A 24,750-nucleotide genomic window follows, 5' to 3' on the forward strand; every position below is an offset into this window, starting at 1 on the left:
TTTTGTCTACACCTAGTGACCTGTTTTTTAAATTATATGAACAAAAAATATTCTATTTTATTTGGAACGGCAAGCCAGACAAAATTAAAAGGGCCTATTTCTATAACGAATATGAATTCGGAGGGTAGAAATTATTAAATATTAGAGCATTAGACCTCTCACTAAAGGCATCAGTCATACAAAAGTTATACTTAAATCCAAACTGCTTCTCTAGTAAATGTTTCCCTTTATTCAGATTACACCTGCTCACTTTCGGTTGTTTGAAAAGGAAATAATCTCCAAAATATCGTAATTTTTTAAACAAGCCTTAGAAAGTTGGTTGCAATTTCAGTTTAATCCACCTGAAAAGACAGAACAAATAATACAACAAATATTGTGGTTAAACTCAAATATACTAATTGATTAAAAAAAACTTTTTTCGAAGAAATGTTTAAAAAAGGTATAATTTTAGTGAATGATATCATAAACAGGACTGGTGGAGTTGTCACACATACAGCTAACACAGACATATGGAAATATCTGCTCTACCCAAAATTACAACCAATTAATTGCTGCATTACCACAAAAATGGAAGAGGCAAGTAGAAAGGGAAAAAAGTAAGGAACTTGTATGGGAACCCTGTACATAAATGGTTAAAGAAAAGTGTGATAAATAAAAACATATACCAATTTCATTTAAGGACCAAAAAACTGACGTCAACAGTGAAGAGGCAACTCCGGGATGCTGGCCTTCTAGGCAGAGTTGCAAAGGAAAATCCATCTCTCAGACTGGAGAATGAAAATAAATAATTAAGATGGGTCAAAGAACACACACTGGACAGAGGAAGATTGGAAAAAAGTGTTATGGACAGACTAATCTATGTTTGAGGTGTTCGGATCACAAAGAATGACATTCGTGAAATGAAAATGAAAATATGCTGGTGGAGTGCTTGACATCAACTGTCAAGCATGGTGAAGGCAATGTGATGGTCTGGGGGTGCTTTGGTGGTAGTAAAGTGGGAGTTTTGTACAGGGTAAAAGGGATCTTGACGAAGGAAGGCTATCACTCTATTTTGCAACGCCATGCCATGCCTTGTGGATGGTGCTTAATTGGAGCCAATTTCCTCCTACAACAGGACAATGACCCAAAGCACAGCTCCAAACTATGCAATAACTATTTAGGGAAGAAGCAGTCAGCTGGCATTCTGTCTATAATGGAGTGGCCAGCACAGTCACCGGATCTCAACCCTATTGAGCTGTTGTGGGAGCAGCTTGACCGTATGGTACGTAAGAAGTGCCCATCAAGCCAATACAACTTGTGGGAGGTGCTTCAGAAAGCATGGGGTGAAATCTCTTCAGATTACCTCAACAAATTGACAACTAGAATGCCAAAGGTCTGCAAGGCTGTAATTGCTGCAAATGGAGGATTCTTTGACAAAAGCAGAGTTTGAAGGACACAATTATTATTTCAATTAAAATTCATTATTTATAACCTTATCAACGTCTTGACTATATTTCCTAATTTCATGTATGTTTTCATGGAAAACAAGGACATTTCTAAGTAAACCCAAACTTTTGAACGGTAGTGTACGTGATGGTAGTTAGTCTATTTTTTTCCCATTGATTATATGTTGGCTAATAGGACCGATGATAAAGGGAGATTACCCGCTCGCCGCCGGATCCTTACAAGGCATCCGGACCTTCGTCCCCGATATCTCCGTCTCTTTCTCCAGTGAATGACGGGGATGAGGGCCTTGTCGGGCATCTGAAGTAAACCCTTCCCGTCCGACACGTTCAAGAAAAAGTATTCCTCCAGTACGGGGTGAGTAATCGCTGTCCTGATATATAGAAGCTTTTTCCGGTCATAAGACACGGTGGCAGAAACATTATGTACAAAATAAGTTACAAATAACGCAACAAAAAAAAACACACAGTAGCACAATTAGTTAGGGGATTGTAAAACGGCAGCCATCTGTTCCCGGCGCTATTTTATATGTTTGATCGTAGGGATTCACCGTAGGGATGTTGCCAGGTTTCCTCCAGACGTGACGCTTGGCATTCAGGCCCGAGTTCAATCTTGGTTTCATCAGACCAGAGAATCCTGTTTCTCAAGGTCTGAGAGTCCTTTAGGTGCCTTTTGGAAAACGCCAAGTGGGCTGTCATGTGGCTTCTGTCTGGCCATTCTACCATAAAGGCCTGTTTGGTGGAGTGCTGCAGAGATGGTTGTCCTTCTGGAAGGTTCTCCCTTCTCCCCAGAAGAACTCTAGTGCTCTGTCAGAGTGACCATTGGTTTCTTGGTCACCTCCCTGACCAAGGCCTTTATCCCCCCCGATTGCTCAGTTTGGCTGGGCGGACAGCTCTAGGAAGTCTTGGTGGTTTCAAATTCTATTTAAGAATGACTTCAATGCTGCTGACATTTTTTGGTAGCCTTCCCCAGATCTGTGCCTCAACACTATCCTGTCTCGGCGCTTTACGGACAATTCCTTCAACCTCATGGCTTGGTTTTTTTCTCTGACATGCACTGTCAACTGTGGGACCTTATTTAGAAATTTTTGTGCTTTCCAAATCATGTCCACTCATTTGAATTTACCACAGGTGGACTCCAATCAAGTTGTAGAAACATCTCAAGGATGATCAATAGAAACAGGATGCAGCTGAGCTCAATTTCAAATCTCATAGCAAAGGGTTTAAATATTTATGTAAATAAAATAAGGTATGTTTTTTATTTTAAATAAATGTGTTAGGTTTTTGATTTGTCATTATGGGGTAGTGTGTAGATTGATGAGGAACTTTTTATTTAATCAATTTTAGAATAAGGCTGTAATGTAAATCTAGGAGTCTGAATACTGTACATGGTGACATTCAACCATACATGTTTCTACCGGAATATATATATAGAGGATTCCAAACAAAGTATTGGATTTAGCTAGAAACTCAGCTATAGCCGATGCCAGCACCAAGAGGGCAGATACGGTGGTCAAATAAGTTATTTTTCCTGCAAGCCACCTAGCTAGTTAAGTTTATCAACCATAACCCATATTGTGTATTGCTGGCTAACATACTACTGTGTTACAGTCGGGGGGAAATCAAATTATTTTTCTGTTTGCTAACTTAGGTAGCTAGGTAAGTTGCAATTATTAGTGCCCGCCTTGACTACCGGGCACTAATAGTAGCGTAGTAGCCGACACTAAACATTTCCACTAGAATTTTACGTAAGACAATGGCAGGTAGCCATATCTATGACTAAAAATAGAAGAGGTTTTACAATCGGAGATCTATTGCATCTACCTACCCAACCTACCTGCCCGTGTTGTGAGCTTATTTCACTCTTAGTGGCTGCATTGGCTACACTTAGGTCACACAGGGATGAAGGATGGGCATGTTGGAGCCTTCCTTCCCACTACATGAGGGGCTCCGAGCCCTTCCATTTAGACTTTGGCTGTCTGAAGTCAACTCATACCTCATAGCTGCTTCTGGATCTTCTGCCCTGGTCCTACCTGTTACTGGTCCAGTCCCCAAGGTAAAGAGTTTTAAAGAGGGATTGAGCATGGGCCTACTCCAAGAGACAGTGTGGACAAATCACCAAGACCTGGACACGGGATCACCTTGTACACCAGACTTGGAAGGCTGTCTACTTGGCTCTAACCACAGCCTAAAAACATATCATTGATGTATGACTGAAATAAATGAAAACCAGCTATTTATGTGAACTGATTTTAATAAATAGTACAATTTTAAAGTTTGCTCATTCACAGTGGATAGCATTTAACCAATGTCTAATAAAGGGTCTGAATGTACTCTAATTCAAATAAACAAGGGGTTTTCAAGAAGCCTTGAACAAATGACATTGCTAAAGGGCTTCAGTCAATGTCCATGAACAGTTTTAGTTCTGAAAAGTTGAAGGCGTTGTAGAAAATATTTGTGAAATAAATATGATCAGTGAAGATAAAATGTTATCTCCTCTGATAGAAAACATGCCCAACTATACCTTACATTGCTGTATGCATCACATTTTAGTAATTATTATTCCAAACAAAAATTACAAAAGTTAAAAGAAACAAGTGGAGACTTATATTTTTATTAATTCTGACGTACACTGTTGTCAGTTAGAAAAGTATGAGGGTTACACAGTTCAAGTTACTTCCATGTCTTATCTTGTGCAAACACTAGATGGTGCGTAGGAGAGGTCTTGGAAAGGAACAATATTCAAGAGACGAAACCTCCAAATGCAGGAAAAAAATAAGTGCATTTAAACCTATGAATTGATAACTTTTGTAGTATTTATTGATTTCCCAGCTTCATACAAACTGGATGTTGAGGCATAAACATAGTACATTTCAACAAAAATATAACCAATATTTACAATTATTGTATTAAAAATACAAAAAAACTACCGATACTTACTCCACCAATTGTCTTTTTAAAAGACATACAGGTCAAAGTAGTACAAGAAAGTATGAGAAATCATCACCAGTTAAATATACACTTCTCACTTGACATCACATCAAACCGAGTAGCAGTTCTACCTACTACAATTATCTTTATGCTTGTACATTGTTGTGCAATGTTGTTTTTCGAAATAGGACTTGGCCTGCTAAAGAGTTGAAGGAAAGTGAATGATGATGATGCATGTTACCACTGAATTACAAACGCATTAGACAATCTATTGGCAGCCATAGAAAAAATTTATCATGAACAAAAAACATGACAAATGATTATAGTGTAATGACAAACCACAGTGAAAAACACTGCACTCGTTTATTTCTACTTCTCAGTCTATAGTTTCTAACTACTGATCAATGTGATCAGCACAACTCAGTGATAAAATAAGTGACACTTTCACAATTTGATTACTAATAATTCTGATTAGCAGCCTTCAAAGTTAATTATTTAATCTAGGTAACTTCCCCACTGGAGTCAAAAAACAAACATATTCAATAACCTTCAGTCAATTCCAATGATGTTGCGAAACAGTGGATAACAGGTTGGTCTACGCTAGCATTGCCTACTCATATACACATCCACTGATTTTGATGCCTGTAACAGTGGAGGACTTCTCCAAGTGGCTTTGCAATGAAGAGGAAGGGATGTCTCCAACAGCAAGGTTGGAGAGAAGGTTTATTTTAGTTCATTCTCGTGTATTCTAGTTCAGTCTTAAAAGGGCAATCCTTAGTTGAAACAATAAAGCATTCACACCGCCTCTGTTTTGCTAAAAAGCTGAGGGGTGGGCCTGGAGAAATGTAACCACTCAAATTAATAGACGGAGATATGTATGCAAGGACTGACCAATCAAGATATCAAAATTAGTTGTAAGCATGTTTTTGAGGCTATACAATGTCTGTTTACATTTACAAACATTGAAGTAAAACAAGATTCTATTTTGGGGTATGATGGGGTTTGAAAGTTGAACTAAGCTCATGAGGCATTTATAAGTTATATTCTTCAAGAATCAATGGATATCATTAATTTATAAGTCGAAAAATGGACGTAGCAACAGCAGATTGCAGCACCACTGACAGATCCGAGACTCCATTCACCTCTATAGGATTTAAGCCTTTGGGGTGCATAACTCAAACACGTCCCCAAGTTGGTTCATTTTAAAATAAGGTATAAATCACCTCTGTACTTATCTTTCAACATAACCATTAGGGACAAGACTAAGCCAATATAAATCTCAGGTAGTTGTCCAAAACAATACTGTCTAAATATAGAATGAATATAAGTCACCAGGTGACCGTCCAGTTTAAAACCTGGATGTTCCTATCAGCGGATTCATTGCTAAATATACAAGCTGACATTTTTTCCAATCTCTGAAAGACTAAAACGTGTGTGGGCAGTGCTTCCTGCTCTGGCACCGTCCCTCCACCAAGGCAGGCTTTTTTGAAAGGGAGGCAGACACTAACAACACAATCCTTTGGGCGAAAATTGTAAAAATTGACCAGACCACAATGGCTTCAAGTGATTCCTCTCATCAACACGAATTCAAAGATGGAGCATTTTTGTTACCTACATGATGACATTCACCCATACGTTTCAACAGGAATATAGCGAAGAGGATTCAAAACAAAGATTTTGATTTAGCTAGAAGCTCAACTACAGCCGATGCCAGCACCAAGAGGGCAGATGACAAACACGGTGGCTAGCTAAGTATATTTCCTGCAAGCCACCTAGCTAGCTAGCGAACTTTAGTTAATCTACTGAAACACGTACTGCTGACTAACATACTGTGTTACAGTGGGGGGGATATTTGTTTTCTGTTTGCCAATTTAGGTAGCTAGGTAGGTAGCCAGCCTAGCTAGCTAAACAACTATAGGCAGCCATATCTATGACTAAAAATAGAAGAGGTTTTACAATCGGAGATGGGACTGGTCGACCAGCTAGGTCCAGCCAGATGGGACCGGGTGGACAGGTAGGGCCACTGCTACGCCCCCACCGTTAAACCTGTACATTACTGTTTATGACCTAGAACTTAAGATGTGGCTGGTCGTATTGGGAAAAGAGACCGATATCCAGGCCAGGGTTGGGAATGGAGGGTTGTACTAAAGGTTTTACTGAAAAGTGCTGGAGCCAAACTGCCAGTGTGTCAGTACATTAGATTATTTCTCTCATTGTGACTGTCCAGTTAGCAGTGGGGTGGAGCCACCACTAGGTCATGTCTAATATGTGAATGACCAGATAATACTGTAATTATGGAATAAAACAGCCTTTTGACAGATTTGTTATTCCGAGTCCATAGATATGAGACTTGGGTATAGTCTCTTTTACCCCCAGAGTGCAATAGTTCTGGAAAGAAGACCCCCAAAAACCTAGCAGGAATTTGAAAATCCTTAAGAGTTCAAAATCGATCAATGTTCTTTTATTAAATCATCATTGTCCGTTTTGTTCACGTTTTATAAAGTAGAAAAAGAAAAAGTGCAGACAAAGCTCAACACGTCATGATGCTGTGTGTAAAGTGAGGTGGGGTTGGGATAAGAGTCTTGGAAAGCTGTTCCAGGACAGCTGTGTGTTTGTGTGAGCGTGGTTGTCACGCGTCGCCGTATGTTTTTACAGCAAAACAGTTTGACTTGTTTTTCTTTTTTCCAAAGTGCCAGGCATTGTATCTTTCTTTTTCTGTCTCTCCTTCTTCTACTTCTTCACAGTATTTTTTCAAGCAGGGTTATTCAACCCCTGATAATGCTTTAAGGCAGGGGAGGGAGAGATGAGCAGAGGAGTCTACCAATCAGGAGGGAGAGTACGACGGAGGAGGCAGGCACATACTGGATTGCTTTGTCCGTCCATCAGTGTCTTTTCTTCCGGCACCATGGAAGCGACTTCAAGTCATCCAGCAGAAGACTGTTCTCTCTCAGACTGCTGATACCTGTTCATCCTCTGAAGAGAGAAAGAAAAAGAATTGCCATGTTGGTTACAAAGATGTTAAAACCCTGTGAAAGAATTAGAGGCAGAAAGCCCCCACAACATCACTAACTGGCCTCTATGTGAACTTACTGTACCATGGTCTACTATCAGAACTGAACAATATGCATATAAGCGACAAACATGAACATTAAAAGTGAGAAAAACACTGCTGGGGATGGAAGAGCATGTGTGCAAGCATTGACACAAATTAAAATGGGTGAGCAAACCTAACAACTTGTGCCCCCAGATGAATGCCATTCAACACAGAGAGTGAGGAGCTAACGTCTGATGAGCCTGGTGAGCTTTGGTCCAAGCAGGATGACATCATGCACATGAGATGCCGTGGTGGGTTTATGCTAGCCTGGTCCCAGATCTGTTTGTGCGGTCTTGACATCTCCTCAATGCCCATTCCCCATAGGAGTTGGCAAGACAGTACAAACAGATCTGGGACCAGGCTAGGTTTGCAGTGGATATGAGAGTAGTCTGTGTTGTTCCTGGTGGGCATGCATGTTATCATTGGTATAAATCAGTAATTTACCTCAGCCTGGGGGGGGCTGCCCTTTAACCCGTACACTCATCTCAGGGCCTGGTTGTCTCTGGTGTTGTGTGTGCCACTGTCTTCCTCAGAGCGACTAGTTTGGGAGACAAGGACTCACCCTCTTCCTCCTCCGGCTCTTCATCCTCGTCTGGCGAGCGGGTGCGGTGGAGCCCATGGCGCTTTGTGGTTCCGGAACCTGGGTGTTGTTGGGCCTGGTGGTGATGCTGGGAGTCGGGCGACTGGGTGACCATGCGCGAGCGCTGCAGGGCTGTGGAGTAGTCAGGTGGGCGGCGGCCAGAGTGGGACGGGGCCGTGGACGGGGGTGGCGACTGCGTCTGGCCCTCACTGAAGTCAGAGATTGTCAGGGCGGTGTAGCCCGGCGGGGTGGGAGGGGGCTCGCGGTACCGGCTCTCCTTTCGTGCTAAGGGGGGGTGAAAGATGGTGGGGTAAAACGTAATTAACATTTTACGTGTCTGCACCACACACTCCATCCAGAAAAAGTGTTGGCATGGAGATCTACATGTGGACATAATTCAGCTGACATGCACTTCTCTCCATGGATGTACACAAATCGTAAAAAGCATGAATGCATGTGAGCAGGGTTTGGCATTTTCAGAACATTGTAAAACCCGACCTTTCATCAGGAACCTGTTAATTTGTTGAGGAACAGGTATGGACACCCTAACATTAGGAACAGGTATGGACACCCTAACATTGGGAACAGGTATGGACACCCTAACATTGGGAACAGGTATGGACACCCTAACATTGGGAACAGGTATGGACACCCTAACATTAGGAACAGGTATGGACACCCTAACATTAGCCTATGAGGACAGCTTAACCCTTACATCAACACAACAGACAAACAAACATTTCAGAGGTCAACTCACTGATAAGACCCTTGTTGCCAGCGGTGATGGGCGATGGCCTCCCGTGCTGCTTGGCCTCGTCAGACCCCATGGACGTGATACTACTCGTCTCTGGGTCAGCGTTCACGTCTTTCCCGCCTCGACGTTTAATCGTGCCCGTGTCACCCTCCGAGTCCTCGCCCCAGTACGCTGCAGAGGAAGATGAAGAGGCCGATGCCCAGCTCCCTCTAGCGTGAGACGCCCACAGTCCAGAGGGGACCCCTATAAATGTTTCAGGCCCCCCGGGAGGATGGACACCCACGCTGACCACACCACCCGGCCCGAAGGCCAGGGTCTCCCAGCTGCGTCCCTGCTGCATGGTCTGGATGTTGTCGTGGGAGCCCGAGGAGCACGAGGTCCAGGAGCCGCGGCCACTGTCTGCAGCATCCAGGGAGACACGGTCCCCTTGGTCCTGGGTCAGCTCTTCAGAGCTGGGAGATAGCACCGTGGCACAGGTATACAGACCCCGGCAGTCCTGCATGGACGAGTAGGAACTGTTTGTGGGGTTGGGGGGGGGGGGGGGGGCAGAGAGTTAGAGACAAGCTATAACTTTACAATTGGGGTTAGCGATTAGAGGCAGGCTATACATTTACAATGAGGGTTAGAAATTAGAGACAAGCTATACCTTTACAATGGAGGTTAGCGATTAGAGACAAGCTATACCTTTACAATGGGGGATAGACAAGCTATACCTTTACTATTGGGTTTCCACTCATCAAGTGTAAAAATAAAGGGTTGGGATTGAATCTCTTCCTTTTTCCATTTTTGAAATTAAAGCTCATCACTGTACTTAGCTGTTAAAATAGGATGTGTAGGCCTCCCGGGTGGCGCAGTGGTCTAGGGCACTGCATCGCAGTGCTAACTGCGCCACCAGAGTCTCTGGGTTCGCGCCCAGGCTCTGTCGCAGCCGGCCGCGACCGGGAGGTCCGTGGGGCGACGCACAATTGGCATAGCGTCGTCCGGGTTAGGGAGGGTTTGGCCGGTAGGGATATCCTTGTCTCATCGCGCTCCAGCGACTCCTGTGGCGGGCCGGGCGCAGTGCGCGCTAACCAAGGGGGCCAGGTACACGGTGTTTCCTCCGACACATTGGTGCGGCTGGCTTCCGGGTTGGAGGCGCGCTGTGTTAAGCAGTGCGGCTTGGTTGGGTTGTGCTTCGGAGGACGCATGGCTTTCGACCTTCGTCTCTCCCGAGCCCGTACGGGAGTTGTAGCGATGAGACAAGATAGTAATTACTAGCGATTGGATACCACGAAAATTGGGGAGAAAATGGGATAAAAAAAAAAATAAAAAAAAAATAAAAAATAAAAATAGGATGTGTACCAAATACTACATTTTCAAGTTAACCACTCAACAATTTTATAACTAGGGTACATTATCCCTTTAAACAAAGTTTTTGGGATGATGATCATTAGAAATGGGCAGTGTTGGTTCATACCCGAGGCTGTACTGATCCGGGTCTGTCGTAGCCCTCCTCTCCAGACGCACCCCTCCAGCGTGGGGGTCTCCCACCCCTCCGGAGTGTCTGAGCCCCCTCCTCTCCTCCTGGGCCATGTCAAAGGAGGAGTTGCTGACCAGGCTGGAGCGCGATGTGATCTCACTGTGACCGGAGTCTGAGTAGGCATCTCCTGTTCTGGGGTAGCCTGGAGAGAGTAGGGGGGTGGTCCATTAACTGACTGATCAATCATTATTAAACCCTTTTCAGATCAGCAGATGTCACACAAAGTGCTAAATGATTCCAATCTACTAGTCCAGGGGTTGTGTTCAGAGGGTTGAATCTTTTAGAACCTCCTAACATGGATTTACAGCAGGCTGGATAGGAGAACACATAGGTTCACTCCAAGAAACTTATCTTTCTAACTGCACCTCGAAAAACAAAACCTCTAACCTCTCAAATCACTACCATCACACTGCACGCCACATAACTTACAGCTTGAACACGGTCATACTCTGTGACCTACTATGAAAGGAGAAATTAAGATTCAAGGAAGCCACTACACAAGCCCACAATCACCTAGAATCACCTAATCAGCCGAATAAAAGGATTGGGGAAATACACAGTAAGTCCTAACTTTACAACAAAACTCAGAACGTGCTTGGGGCAGTGATTCAATCTAAAGAAAAATGAAGATCCTGACACCTTTAGCTTGGAGTCACAGAAGGACTGACATTTCAAAGCAATCTCCATTCACACACACCAAGAACCTCATCTCAAAGCCAGAAATCTCATCAAATTACTCTGCTCTCTAACATTCTGGGCACAAGTAATTGGAAATTGAGTGTTCTGTGACATTAAATCATTGGCAAACCAACCGCGAGCTACCATTCAGAAAATGGAGGACTGCTCTTCCAAGTCAGATGGCCTAGCATCAAGTCAGTTCCTGAAACCCATCCAATAATAAGTGAATTAGTTTTCACCGGTGGACCGAAGGGCTTCTACCGGCTTCTAAACACACAGACATGAATCAAGCAGAGTAGTGATGTCGGTGAAGCAGCAGCATCTGAGCCCATCTATCTTCTGAAGCAACTGTCATACTACGTGTAATACTACGTGTAATACTACTAGACATCCCAGCAGCAACTCCGCTAAGACAAGTTGGGCGACAGACAAGCCCGCAGGACCCCCTATATACACTGAACAAAAATATAAATGCAACATGTTAAGTGTTGGTCCCATGTTTCATGAGCTGAAAGATTGAAGAAATGTTCCATATGCACAAAAAGCTTATTTCTCTAAAATGTTGTGCACACATTTGCTTACATCCCTGTTAGTGAGCATTTCTCCTTTGAAAGATAAGCCATCCATCTGACAGGTGTGGCATATCAAGAAGCTGATTAAACAGCATGATCATTACACAGCTGCACCTTGTGCTGGGGACAAAAAAATGCCACTAAAATGTGCAGTTGTCACACAACACCACAAGTTTTGAGGGGGCTGCAGGGATGTCCACCAGAGCTGTTGCCAGAGAATTGTATGTTAATTTCTCTACCATAAGTCGCCTCCAACGTTGTTTTAGAGAATGTGGCTGTACGTCCAACCGAACTCAGAACTCCAGACCACGTGTATGGCGTTGTGTGGGCGAGGGGTTTGGTGGTGTCAGCGTTGTGAAGAGAGTGCCACATGGTGGGGGTGGGGTTATGGTATGGGCAGGCATAAGCTACGGACAACGAACACAATAGTTTTTTATCGATGGCAATTTGAATGCACAAAAATACCATGATGAGATCCTGAGGCCCATTGTGAGACCCATTTTGGCCCACATCTGTATTCCCAGTCATGTAAAATCCATAGATTAGGGCCTAATTTATTTATTTCAATTGACGTATTTCCTCACTTGAACTGTAACTCAGTAAAATCAATTAAATTATTGCATGTTGCGTTTTTATTTTTATTCAGTATATATACAGGTCCCAACCACTTCGTATTTGTAAGATCCAACTGGGTTGTGTTCATTAGGGCATGCAACGTAAAACATTTTGCAATGGAAAATGACATTTTATTTCTTAGTTTCCAGTTTTAATGTCACATGCACAAGTACAGTGAAATGCCTTCTTGCAAACTCAAAACCCAACAATGCAATAATCAATAACAATGTATTACCAGAAAAAAAGCACAAGGAATAATAATATAAAAAATAAGTAAGCATACTATATACAGGAAATACTTAAAAAGTAAATTCCAATACTATATTTACATGTGCAGGGATACTGGAGTGATGGAGGTAGATATTATTAGGGATAAGGGGACTAGCCAACAGGATATAAGATAAACAATAGTAGCAGCAGGTTGTATGTGAGTGGTGTACGGGTGTGTAGAGTCCGTATAAATGTATGTCAATATTAAGTGTGAGTAAGCAGAAGATGGAGTGAGTGTTTGTGTGCTTGTGTGTTTGAGTGACAGCATGTGTGAGTGTGTAGGGCCCTGTGAGTGTACATAGAGACAGTGCAAATACTAAAATAAAAGGTCTAGGCCAGCAGCGTCTGTTTAGGTCTAGGGCCGGTCTGGGCCAGTCCCAGTTTACCTGTGGCTGTCTGTTTACTGGTAAAGGTAACCTTCCGGACACTTTGGCCCTTCAGTGTCCCGAGCCCTGCGTGCAGCAAGGCAAAGAGACATCACACACAGATAGGACACAGGACAGCATCACAGTATGTAAGGAGTGAGGTAGTTGGGATAGGAGGTAGGTAGGAGTGATTGATAGCTGATTCCAATATGGAACAGTGTGGACTAGGCAGTCTAGGCAGACACATTACATATGCTCAGAACGACAAAATGGAACCCTTTACATAGCTTTTCTCCCCTTGTCTATAGGAGAGACTCATGCTGTTTAAATTTGATTAGACGTTCCCAAATTTAACAGATTATAACTATCACTAATGTTATGATATGTTTGTAAAGTAATAAAGAAGGTGAAATATCTTGGGTAGATTTTCCTAAAACAGAGTATAACTATATATGGACATATTATAAAGTATAAAAGGCTTAATCATTATTTTTTTTTTATCATAACATGATATTTGTATATGTTTTATTATACTTTTATTGTGTACTAGATCATATCGGTTGAAAAGTGTTTTTTTCTCAGGCATAAATAAACTATTCCAGGTGAAAGCCAAAGGTCATAGCTTTCTAGGGGGAACACACACACTACTACATATATAAAATATTGCCCTCCTGCTAGATTGATGACTAAAACCATAGCGAAACACTGCAAACTCTGTGAGCTCAACTTTCCTTTATCATGGGTCACAAGAAAACACTTTCAGTGTTCCATGGCGCTAAAAACCTTGATTAACCGTTGCTACATCAGTATTATTATGACATCACAGGAAGCTGAACTGGTAGTTTCACTATGACCACCAGGTGTCAGCAGTAATCTTCTAAATCTCTGTGTGAGCGAGAGGGGCACTGGGCTGAGGTTGGACTGATGGGATTATTAGCTTACCCTTCTTAGGTGAGCTCTGTGGTGAGGTGGGCGGGGAGGAGAGCTGCGAGCAGGTGTTGGATACAGTGTCCTCAGTCTGACGCTTGCTGGCCTCCTCTGACAGTGACAGGATCTTCTTCAACGACTGAGGGGAACTCGTGCCTTCAAAACAAAACGATAGTCAAAATTAGAGTTGTGGAGTGAATGTCAATGGTGGGGTTTTAAACGTAGCCATAGCCTACATTGTCTGGTGAGTTTTTAATCCTCACTTGGCCAGATGGCCTCTAGGTGGTGCTCAAGTCACAGTGAAAGGAGAGGTAGTACTACAGAGGTTTTATCTATTGTCTAATAATTTAAATGGATGGAGAAAAGCAAACTTGGCAGAGTGGATACTACTGTAGCAACACACTGGAGCACAGCTACATGAGCTAATGTCTCCCTCCACTGGAGGTTCTTCAAGAAATAGTTCCCACTTCCCAGTTTTCTTGAATCCTGAACTACACGTAAAGATGGAATCCTCAGTAGCCACCCCACCACCGCTGGTCGCCCCACCACCATTGTTATAGTTTTTTTTGTTGAGCTTAGGAGTGTCGTGCAGCATGGTAAAAAATGATTGCTGTACATTGTGCTCTTCTACCGCGCGTACAATAATGTCCGAGGGGAAAAAACTGTGTTTGTTGTTTGCAGTAACTTCTTTGTTGTAGTAATATCACACCAGATGTGGCTGATTCACCATTAAGGATTCCAGCTTTAACCCTCAACCTAACCCATGTTTAGAGTAGGATAAAAACTTCAGCAAAGGCCGGTTTCCCAGATGCAGATTAATCCTTAGAATCTCCATTGACAGTGTTTTTTAGTTCAGGAATAAACTTAATCTGGGTCTTTGGGAAACCTGCTCATAGCGTCTAAACTAGCGTAATGCCACACTAGAAGCAACATTGAGATCAGGTACGTTTTACCTGAAATTGAAATAAATCTGTTTTCCTGAAAGGAAACACACAGATTTGTATGGTGTCGGAAAGAAACAATGTACTATAACGTATATTTTCAAGTATATTTTCCCTCTTAACTTGTGCAAGTTCTTACCGAATGGTGGCAGGTCCTTGACGGGTACTTTCTTGCGTGAGGGGTAGAGGGCCACAGCAGGCACCTGGAGGGCCTGGTTGCCCTTCTGCAGCTGGCCCCTCTGCTGGCTGGCAGCCCTGGACACCACCGGAGACGTGTCTGGCCTCTTACTGCCACCAGCATTCTTGGGCACTGAAAAATGGTTGAGGAGAATGTGGTACTTGAACAATCAATACTACCAGTGAGAAACCGAGTGTTGCTGCTGAGCCAAAATGGCCACCTGGACCACTCATGTGTGCATCAATCACATGTTGATGGAGGGCTCATATTGCAGTTAGATATCCCAAGTGTATGTACTCCCACACTAAGTGCGAGACAGAACGCAATCGTGTGTGTGTTGTCCACAGCATGTACTCTCTCCACCACTTACGTGTGTTGATGGAGGGCTCACACTGCAGCGAGAGGGTCTGCAGCGCCTCTTCGTTGGTCTCCAGGCTGAGGTTGGACAGGAACTGCTTGACCCTGCGGGCCATCTGGGCATCCTCATACAGCTTCTTGGCGTTCAGGAAGGAGCTGCGCCTCACCCGCTTCTTGTGCCCGCCTGTCTGGGTGACGTCTAGCACCGCCGCATTGGCACTGCCCTGGCTAAGAGAACTGGTCACACGCATGCGCACACACACACACACACACACACACACACACACACACACACACACACACACACACACACACACACACACACACACACACACACACACACACACACACACACACACACACACACACACACACACACACACACACACACACACACAGAGAGAGAGACATAGAGGGAAGATAGTGACCACCATCAGACTATGACCATGTGTGTGTACTACTATTTAGGTAACTGTGTGTGGGGGTACTATTCCAGGAATGTAGTTCAGAGGAGGGCCATTTGAGAGGCAGACATGCAGAAACTGAGGCTTTGGGGGCATTCCTCTCAGCTCCAGAACATTCCATGCATTCCAAGGAAGAGGAGGGAATAGGGGCCAGGGGGTCAATCAGTCAAGAAACAGGGGAGGTGTTTTGTGTGTGTGTTGGGGGTTCAAATAGCAATGATAGTCAGTTAACATTTCTGAGGTCTAAAACCAAAGTAGCCGTAGTGAAATGCCTTTTCATCAGAACCTATGGTACATCCAGAGTACATGTATAGTGTGGTGGAATTGAACACAATGATTGTATTGTAAACTACCTCTCCTTGGCCACTGATGTACACCAGGGGTTCCCAAACTCGGTCCTGGAGCCCCCCCTGGGTGCATGTTTTAGGTTTTACCCTAGAACTACACAGCTTTCAAATAACCAAAGCTTGATGGTAAGTTGGTTATTGGATTCATCTGTGTGGTGCTAGGGGAAAAAACAAAACATGCACCTGGGGGGGACCGAACAGGACCCAGTTTGGGAAACCCTGATGTAAAGCATGACTAGTTTGGCTGTCCTTGTAGCACACTATACTCTTTCATGTTGAAGAAAATATGTTTAATCTGGAGAATGATACACAGAATAAATCCACACTATGACAAACTAATAGAACTGAAAACAAGATGGAAGTTGGCATGCTGTTTTTGTTAAGTAGGTGGGAAGACACAAAGTAATCACTTTTGCTAGTTCATGGATTGTGAATTGCATGGGATGCAAATCACTATATCAGTTTTAAATGAGTCATTGAGAAATATTTTGGGCAGAATAAAAAAAAAAGTGACTTGAAACTAGCAAAAGTCATGTTATTTTCCATTTCTAAAGAACGTTTTACCAGAGCCAAGCAGTGTTAGAAGGGTATGAAACCAAACGGGTTCGTTAAATCAGCACTAAATAACAGGTTAGTTAAACCAGCACTAATTAACAGGTTAGTTAAACCAGCACTAAATAACAGGTAAGTAAAACCAGCACTAAATAACAGGTAAGTAAAATCAGCACTAAACCAAACAAACGAGGCATCAGAAATGAGGGAGAGCGCATAAATTGGGTAGAATAAAATAGCATGGAAAGATCGTAGGTCACCAAAACTTACCCTAAACTCCTCCATTTCTTCTTCCTAGAAGGGATAGCCATGAACAGTGAAGCGTGGAGGGCAAAGAGTACACGGAGAGAGAGAAAGGAGGGAGACAAGCTTAGACAGGATAGACCACTAAGAGCCACCAAGATGAGCAAGGTTACCAGAGGCCCACAAAAGAGAGAAAGAGAGACAAACATTGATAACAAACAGAGACTCAAGTGACATGGAAGCATGGTGGACATGCAAAGTCACACACACTTTCACATGAGCACTGTGTGGTTTCACATGAGCACTGTGTGGTTTCTACGCCAACAATAAGTAGAGAGTACAGGAAACAGCTGGGTTGCCCGGAGAAACGGCTGCTCAAGAAAAAAGCCTTGAAGCGAGTAATATTGACAATCTACATGTGAACAATCAATCAATCATCAACAATCCACAGGGATTTGATTGGACCTAAAGGGGATCGTGAAGCGTTGTTAGTCTTCCGGGAATATTGTATTTCCGTGTTTTTCCCGATGTTACCTGGTTCTGAACATGAGCGCTGGGTCCATGTTGACGGAGGCCATGCGGCCCACGTGGCGGATCTCTTTGGCGATCATCCGCAGCTTCTCAAAGTTCACCAGGCCATCCACTTTAGAGTCGTTCCCTGGGGAAAGACAAGTGACTATTAGTTATAACAGATTGATTAAGATGCCTTAAAAAAAATGTTTTACCTTTATTTAACTAGGTAAGTCAGTTGAGAACAAATTCTTATTTTACAATGACAACCTACGCCGGCCAAACCTTCCCCGGACAAAACTGGGCCAATTGTGTGCCGAACCTACGGGACTCCCGATCACGGCCGGTTGTGATAAAGCCCGGGATTGAACCAGGGTTTGTAATGATGCCTCTAGCACTGAGATACAGTGCCTTAGACCACTACGCCACTCTGGACAATATTAGTGCAATATTGGCATACAATTTAACTTAGTGCAACATTGTATACAAAATTGCGGTGCAATTGCCGTACCAGGCGGTGATACAGCCCGACAGGATGCTCTCGATTGTGCATCTGTAAAAGTTTGTGAGTGTTTTAGATGACAAGACAAATTTCTTCAGCATCCTGAGGTTGAAGAGGTGCTGTTGCGCCTTCTTCACCACGCTGTCTGTGTGGGTGGACCATTTCAGTTTGTCCGTGATCTGTACGTCGATGAACTTAAAATGTTCCGCCTTCTCCATTACTGTCCCGTCAATGTGGATGGAGGGTGCTCCCTCTGCTGTTTCCTGAAGTCCACGATCATCTCCTTTGTTTTGTTGACATTGAGTGAGTGCAGACGACACTACAGTGGTAGCCTGACAACTTGATTGAGTTGGAAGCGTGCATGGCCACACAGTCATGGGTGAACAGGGAGTACAGGAGAGGGCTGAGAACGCACCCTGTAGGACCCCACTGTGGGACCCCAGTGTTGAGAAACTCAATAGTTGTACAGTCATCTCAAATTAAACTGTGAAGGACCTCGGCGTTACTCTGGGCTCTGATCTCTCTTTTGACGAACATATCAAGACTGTTTCAAGGACAGCTTTTTTCCATCTACGTAACATTGCAAAAATGTTAGAAGTCTAACTTCTAGGTTAGACTACTGCAATGCTCAACTTTCCGGCTACCCGCATAAAGCACTAAATAAACGTCAGTTAATGCTAAATACGGCTGCTAGAATCCTGACTAGAACCAAAAAAAATTATCATATTACTAGCCTCCCTACACTGGCTTCCTGTTAAGGCAAGGGCTGATTTCAAGGTTTTACTGCTAACCTACAAAGCATTACATGGGCTTGCTCCTACCTATCTTTCCGATTTGGTCCTGCCGTACATACCTACACGTACGCTGCGGTCACAAAACGCAGGCCTCCTAATTGTCCCTGGAATTTCTAAGCAAACAGCTGGAGGCAGGGCTTTCTCCTATAGAGTTCCATTTTTATGGAATGGTCTGCCTACCCATGTGAGAGACGCAGACTCTGTCTCAACCTTTAAGTCTTTATTGAAGACTCATCTCTTCAGTAGGTCCTATGATTGAGTGTAGTCTGGCCCAGGAGTGTGAAGGTGAACGGAAAGGCACTGGAGCAACGAACCACCCTTGCTGTCTCTGCCTGGCCGGTTCCCCTCTCTCCACTGGGATTCTCTGCCTCTAACCCTATTACAGGGGCTGAGTCACTGGCCTACTGGTGCTCTTCCATGTCGTCCCTAGGAGGGGTGCGTCACTTGAGTGGGTTGAGTCACTGACGTGGTCTTCCTGTCCGGGTTGGCGCCCCCACTTGGGTTGTGCAATGGCGGAGATCTTTGTGGGCTATACTCGGCCTTGTCTCAGGATGGTAAGTTGGTGGTTGAAGATATCCCTCTAGTGGTGTGGGGGCTGTGCTTTGGCAAAGTGGGTGGGGTTATATCCTGCCTGTTTGGCCCTGTCCGGGGATATCATCGGATGGTGTCTCCTGACCCATCCTGTCTCAGCCTCCAGTATTTATGCTGCAGTAGTTTGTGTGTCGGGGGGATAGGGTCAGTCTGTTATATCTGGAGTATTTCTCCTGTCTTATCCGGTGTCCTATGTGAACTTAAGTATGCTCTCTCTAATTCTCTCTCTCTCGGAGGACCTGAGCCCTACGACCATGCCTCAGGACTACCTGGCATGATGACTCCTTGCTGTCCCCAGTCCACCTGGCCGTGCTGACCTGTTGCACCCTCGACAACCACAGTGATTACTATTATTTGACCATGCTGGTCATTTATGAACATTTGAACATCTTGGCCATGTTCTGTTATAATCTCCACCCACCACAGCCAGTAGAGGACTGGCCACCCCTCATAGCCTGGTTCCTCTAGGTTTCTTCCTAGGTTTTGGCCTTTCTAGGGAGTTTTTCCTAGCCACCGTGCTTCTACACCTGCATTGCTTGCTGTTTGGGGTTTTAGGCTGGTTTTCTGTACAGCACTTTGAGATATCAGCTGATGTAAGAAGGGCTATACATATAAATTTGTTCTGATTTCAGAATCAGCGGGGTGGAGATGTTGTTTCCTACCTTCACCACCTGGGGGCGGCTCGTAAGAAAGTCCAGGACCCAGCTGCACAGGGCGGGGTCGAGACCTAGGGTCTCAAGCTTAGTAACGAGTTTGGAGGGTACCACGGTGTTAAATGCTGAGATTTTGTCAATTAACAGCATTCTTACATAGGTATTCCTCTTGTCCAGATAGGATAGGGCAGTGTGCAGTGTGATTGCGATTGCATCGTCAGTGGACCTATTGGGGCGGTAAGCAAATTGGAGTGGGTCTAGGGCACATATGTCAGAGTCAAGGCCCGCGGGCCACATCCGGCCCGCGAGAAGGTTTTTTACGGCCCCTGGGATGATCTTGATTTATTATTAGAACCGGCCCGCAGACCGCAGCAAGCCGGCAGCCCGCAGATCTTTTACACGCACCAATACTACATTTCCCACAATGCAACGGTGACGCACCGAGCAGTAGGCTGCTTCATTTCAATATTTATTGGCACAGCAGTCGTCAGCATCACAGTAAAATTAACTTTCAGATACCCATCAAAAATGGCAAAACGGAAGGTGGACACTGAGAACCGGGGGTTTCAAACAAGGTGGGAGTCGGAGTATATGTTCACGGAGGTAGCTGGAAAACCTGTGTGTCTTCTGTGTGGAGAAAGTGTGGCGGTACTGAAAGAGTATAATCTGAGACGACATTATGAAACGAAACACGCGGACAAAAACAAGAATATGGACATGGAACAAAGGCTACAAAAGGCTAGATTTTTGCACTTTATTTTATTGTATTTCAATCCAATTATATTTTAAAAATATTTCAGTTGAGTGGATGATAGAAAATTGCTATTATTGTTTTTTTCTTTGAAGTAAATTTAGCCCACTTTTGCTAAAATAGAAAATATAGGCTACTGATGGTGCCTTGAATACCGGTTTCTTTCATTTAATGTTCATGTTATGGGGATTTTTATATAAAGGAAATTTGTCTTTTGTGTCTGTTGAAAATTAAAGATTACTGACAGAGCCATAAGAAAATATTGCTTTATTTATCTTATCATATTGGAATATATTTGTTAGGTTTTCAGTAGGTTCAATTAGGTTCACTAGACTATATGCGTCATTTAAAAATTTTTCAATGAACATTCGAACAGTCCGGCCCTCGGCTTGTAGCTAAATTTTTTATTTGGCCCTCCGTCCATTTGACTTTGACACCCCTGGTCTAGGGTATCCGGTAGGGTGGAGGTGATATGATCCTTGCCTAGTCTCTCAAAGCACTTCATGATGACAGAAGTGAGTGCAAAGGGGCATTTAGTTCAGTTACCTTAGCTTTCTTGGGAACAGGAACAATGGTGGCCATCTTGAAGCATGTGGGGACAGACTGGGATAGGGATTGGTTGAATATGTCCGTAAACACACCAGCCAGCTGGTCTGCGCATGCTCGGAGGACGTGGCTAGGGATGCCGCCTGGGCCGGCAGCCTTGCGAGGGTTAACACGTTTAAATGTTTTACTCACGTTGGCCACGGAGAAGGGGAGCCCACAGGCTTTGGTAACGGGCTGTGTCAGTGGCACTGTGTTGTCCTCAAAGCGAGCAAATAAGTTGTTTAATTAGTCTGGGAGAAAGACGTTGATGTCCGCGACGGGGCTGGTTTTCTTTTTGTAATCCGTGATTGACTGTAGACCCTGCCACATAAACTCAGCAAAAAAAGAAACGTCCCTTTTTCAGGACCCTGTCTTTCAAAGATAATTCGTAAAAATCCAAATAACTTCACAGATCTTCATTGTAAAGGGTTTAACCTGTTTGGGCTGCAGGGGCAGTATTGAGTAGCCAGATAAAAGGTGCCCATTTCAAACGGCCTCGTACTCAATTCTTGCTCGTACAATATGCATATTATTATTACTATTGGATAGAAAACACTCTAGTTTCTAAAACCGTTTGAATTATATCTGTGAGTCAAACAGAACTCATTTGGCACAAACTTCCTGACCAGGAAGTGGAAAGTCTGAAATCGATGCTCTGTTCTACTTCCTGCCTATAAATGGGCATGATACGTATGAGTATACATGCACGTCATACACCTTCCCCTGGATGTCAAGAGGCGGTGAGAGAAGAAATTTAGTGTTTATCTTGGTCTGAAGTGGAATACAAGCTCTTTGTATGACGTGTCCCCCATTTCCGGTACTCTGGAGAGCGCGAGGTGGTTCCTGGATTTGCCTTCTGTTTAGCTGCCATTATAGGCGACTACTATCTCCGGCTTTGATTTTATTTGATACATGTGACCATATCATCGTAAAGTATGTTTTTTCAATATAGTTTAATCAGATTATTGAAATTTTTTCGGGAGTTTTGCCGTGTTCCGTTCTCTGACTTTGTTGACGATGGAGCGATTCGTGCCACTTGGCTAGTGCGCTTGCTAAATCGAGAGGGAACGTGGCCGTTCTAAATCCAAACAACGACTGTTCTGGACAAAGGACCCCTTGTCCAACATTCTGATGAAAGATCAGCAAAAGTAAGAAACATTTTATGATGCTATTTCATATATCTGTCGTGCATGTGAACTAGTCGTCGGCGCCCAACGTTTGGGTACTCTAGCTATACCGAAGCTGGATGTCGTAATGAAGTTATTTTTTAGAATTCTAACACTGCGATTTCATTAAGAACTAATGGATCTATCATTTCCTATACAACATGTATTTTTTAGTTATGTTTATGAATAGCTATTTGGTCAGAATATGTGTGTCATAAAAAGTGTCAGAAAAATATCCGAACGTTGTGGGAAATAGTAGCTACGTTAGCAGAATGTATAACCACTGATTTCAGCTCTAAATATGCACATTTTCGAACAAAACATAAGTGTATGTATAACCTGATGTTATAGGACTGTCATCTGATGAAGAATATCAAGGTTAGTCAAATTCTATATCTTTTGCTTGTTTGTTACGATCGCTAACCTTTTGCTACTGGGAAATGGCATGTGTTTCTGGCTATTGTGGTAAGCTAATATAACGCTATATTGTGTTTTCGCTGTAAAACACTTAATAAATCGGAAATATTGGCTGGAATCACAAGATGCCTGTCTTTCATTTGCTGTACACTATGTATTTTTCAGAAATGTTTTATGATGAGTAATTAGGTATTTGACGTTGGTGTCTGTAATTATTATGGCTGCTTTCGGTGCAATTTCTGATTGTAGCTGCAATGTAAACTATGATTTATACCTGAAATATGCACATTTTTCGAACAAAACAGATTTATTGAATAACATGTTATAAGACTGTCATCTGATGAAGTTGTTTGTGGGTTAGTTTGGTTGGTTCTTGGTTAGTTAGGTTGGCTTTGTGCATGCTACCTGTGCTGTGAAAAATGTCTGTACTTTTTTGTATTTGGTGGTGAGCTAACATAAATATACGTGCTGTTTTCGCTGTAAAACATTTAAAAAATCGGACATGTTGGCTGGATTCACAAGATGTGTACCTTTCATTTGCTGTATTGGACTTGTTAATGTGTGAAAGTTAAATATTAAAAATATATATATTTTGAATTTCGCGCCCTGCACTTGAGCTGGCTGTTGTCATAAGTGTACCGACGTCGGGCTGCAGCCATAAGAAGTTAAACACTGTTTCCCATGCTTGTTCAAATAACCATAATTAATGAACATGCATCTGTGGAATGGTCGTTAAGACACTAACAGTTTACAGACGGTAGGCAATTAAGGTCACAGTTATGAAAACGTAGGACACTAAAGAGGCCTTTCTACTGACTCTGAAAAACACCAAAAGAAAGATGCCCAGGGTCCCTGCTCATCTGCATGAACGTACCTTAGTCATGCTGCAAGGAGGCGTGAGGACTGCAGATGTGGCCAGGGCAATACAGTGCAATGTTCATACAGTGAGCCGCCTAACACAGCGCTACAGGGAGACAGGACGGACAGCTGATTGTCCTCGCAGTGGCAGACCACGTATTACACATGCACAGGATAGGTACATCTGAAAATCAAACCTGCGGGATAGGTACATGATGGCAACAACAACTGCCCGAGTTAAACCAGGAACGCACAATCCCTCCATCAGTGCTCAGACTGTCCACAATAGGCTGAGAGGCTGGACTGAGGGCTTGTAGACCTGTGTTAAGGCAGGTCCTCACCAGATATCACCGGCAACAACGTTTTGTCTCACCAGGGGTGATGGTCGGATTCACGTTTATCGTCGAAGGAATGAGCGTTACACCGAGGCCTGTACTCTAGAGCGGGATCCATTTGGAGTTGGAGGGTCCGTCATGGTGTGTCACAGCATCATCGGATTGAGCTTGTGTCATTGCAGGCAATCTCAACGCTGTGAGTTACAGGGAAGACATCCTCCTCCCTCATGTAGGCTCATCCTGGCATGACAATGCCAACAGCTATACTGCTCGTTCTGTGCGTGATTTCCTGCAAGACAGGAATGTCAGTGTTCTGCCATGGCCAGCGAAGAGCCCAGATCTCAATCCCATTGAGCACATCTGGGACCTGTTGGATTGGAGGGTGAGGGCTAGGGCCATTGCCCCCAGAAATGTCCGGAAACTTGCAGGTGCCTTGGTGGAAGAGTGGGGTAACATCTTACAGCAAGAACTGGCAAATCTGGTGCAGTCCATGAGGAAGAGATGCACTGGAGTACTTAATGCAGCTGGTGGCCACACCAGATACTGACTGTTAATTTTGATTTTGACCCCTCCTTTGTTCAGGGACACATTATTCCATTTCTGTTAGTCACATGTCTGTGGAACTTGTTCAATTTATGTCTCAATTGTTGAATCTTATGTTCATACAAATATTTACACGTTAAGTTTCCTGAAAATAAATGCAGTTGACAGTGGGAGGACGTTACTTTTTTGCTGAGTTTACATCATGTTTGAGCCATT

At 43.6% G+C, this 24,750-nt stretch overlaps 1 protein-coding gene across 1 annotated transcript in view; it reads right to left on the minus strand.

Annotated features, from left to right (window-relative positions):
• Nucleotides 1-4,040: 4,040 nt before the first annotated feature.
• LOC120048027 (rap guanine nucleotide exchange factor 2-like) overlaps nt 4,041-24,750 on the minus strand; it is a 148,149-nt gene continuing 127,439 nt past the window's right edge. The window contains exons 23-31 of the mRNA XM_038993699.1: nt 17,364-17,487; nt 16,857-16,880; nt 15,237-15,460; nt 14,828-14,998; nt 13,763-13,903; nt 10,258-10,462; nt 8,805-9,316; nt 8,030-8,332; nt 4,041-7,346 (exon numbers count right to left, since the gene is read on the minus strand). Coding sequence (XP_038849627.1) covers nt 7,321-7,346; nt 8,030-8,332; nt 8,805-9,316; nt 10,258-10,462; nt 13,763-13,903; nt 14,828-14,998; nt 15,237-15,460; nt 16,857-16,880; nt 17,364-17,487 — 1,730 coding nt within the window. The 3' untranslated portion in view covers nt 4,041-7,320. The remainder of the gene's footprint in view (nt 7,347-8,029; nt 8,333-8,804; nt 9,317-10,257; nt 10,463-13,762; nt 13,904-14,827; nt 14,999-15,236; nt 15,461-16,856; nt 16,881-17,363; nt 17,488-24,750) is intronic.

The sequence above is a fragment of the Salvelinus namaycush genome, chromosome 5, assembly GCF_016432855.1.
Source record: "Salvelinus namaycush isolate Seneca chromosome 5, SaNama_1.0, whole genome shotgun sequence".
NCBI lineage: Eukaryota > Metazoa > Chordata > Actinopteri > Salmoniformes > Salmonidae > Salvelinus > Salvelinus namaycush.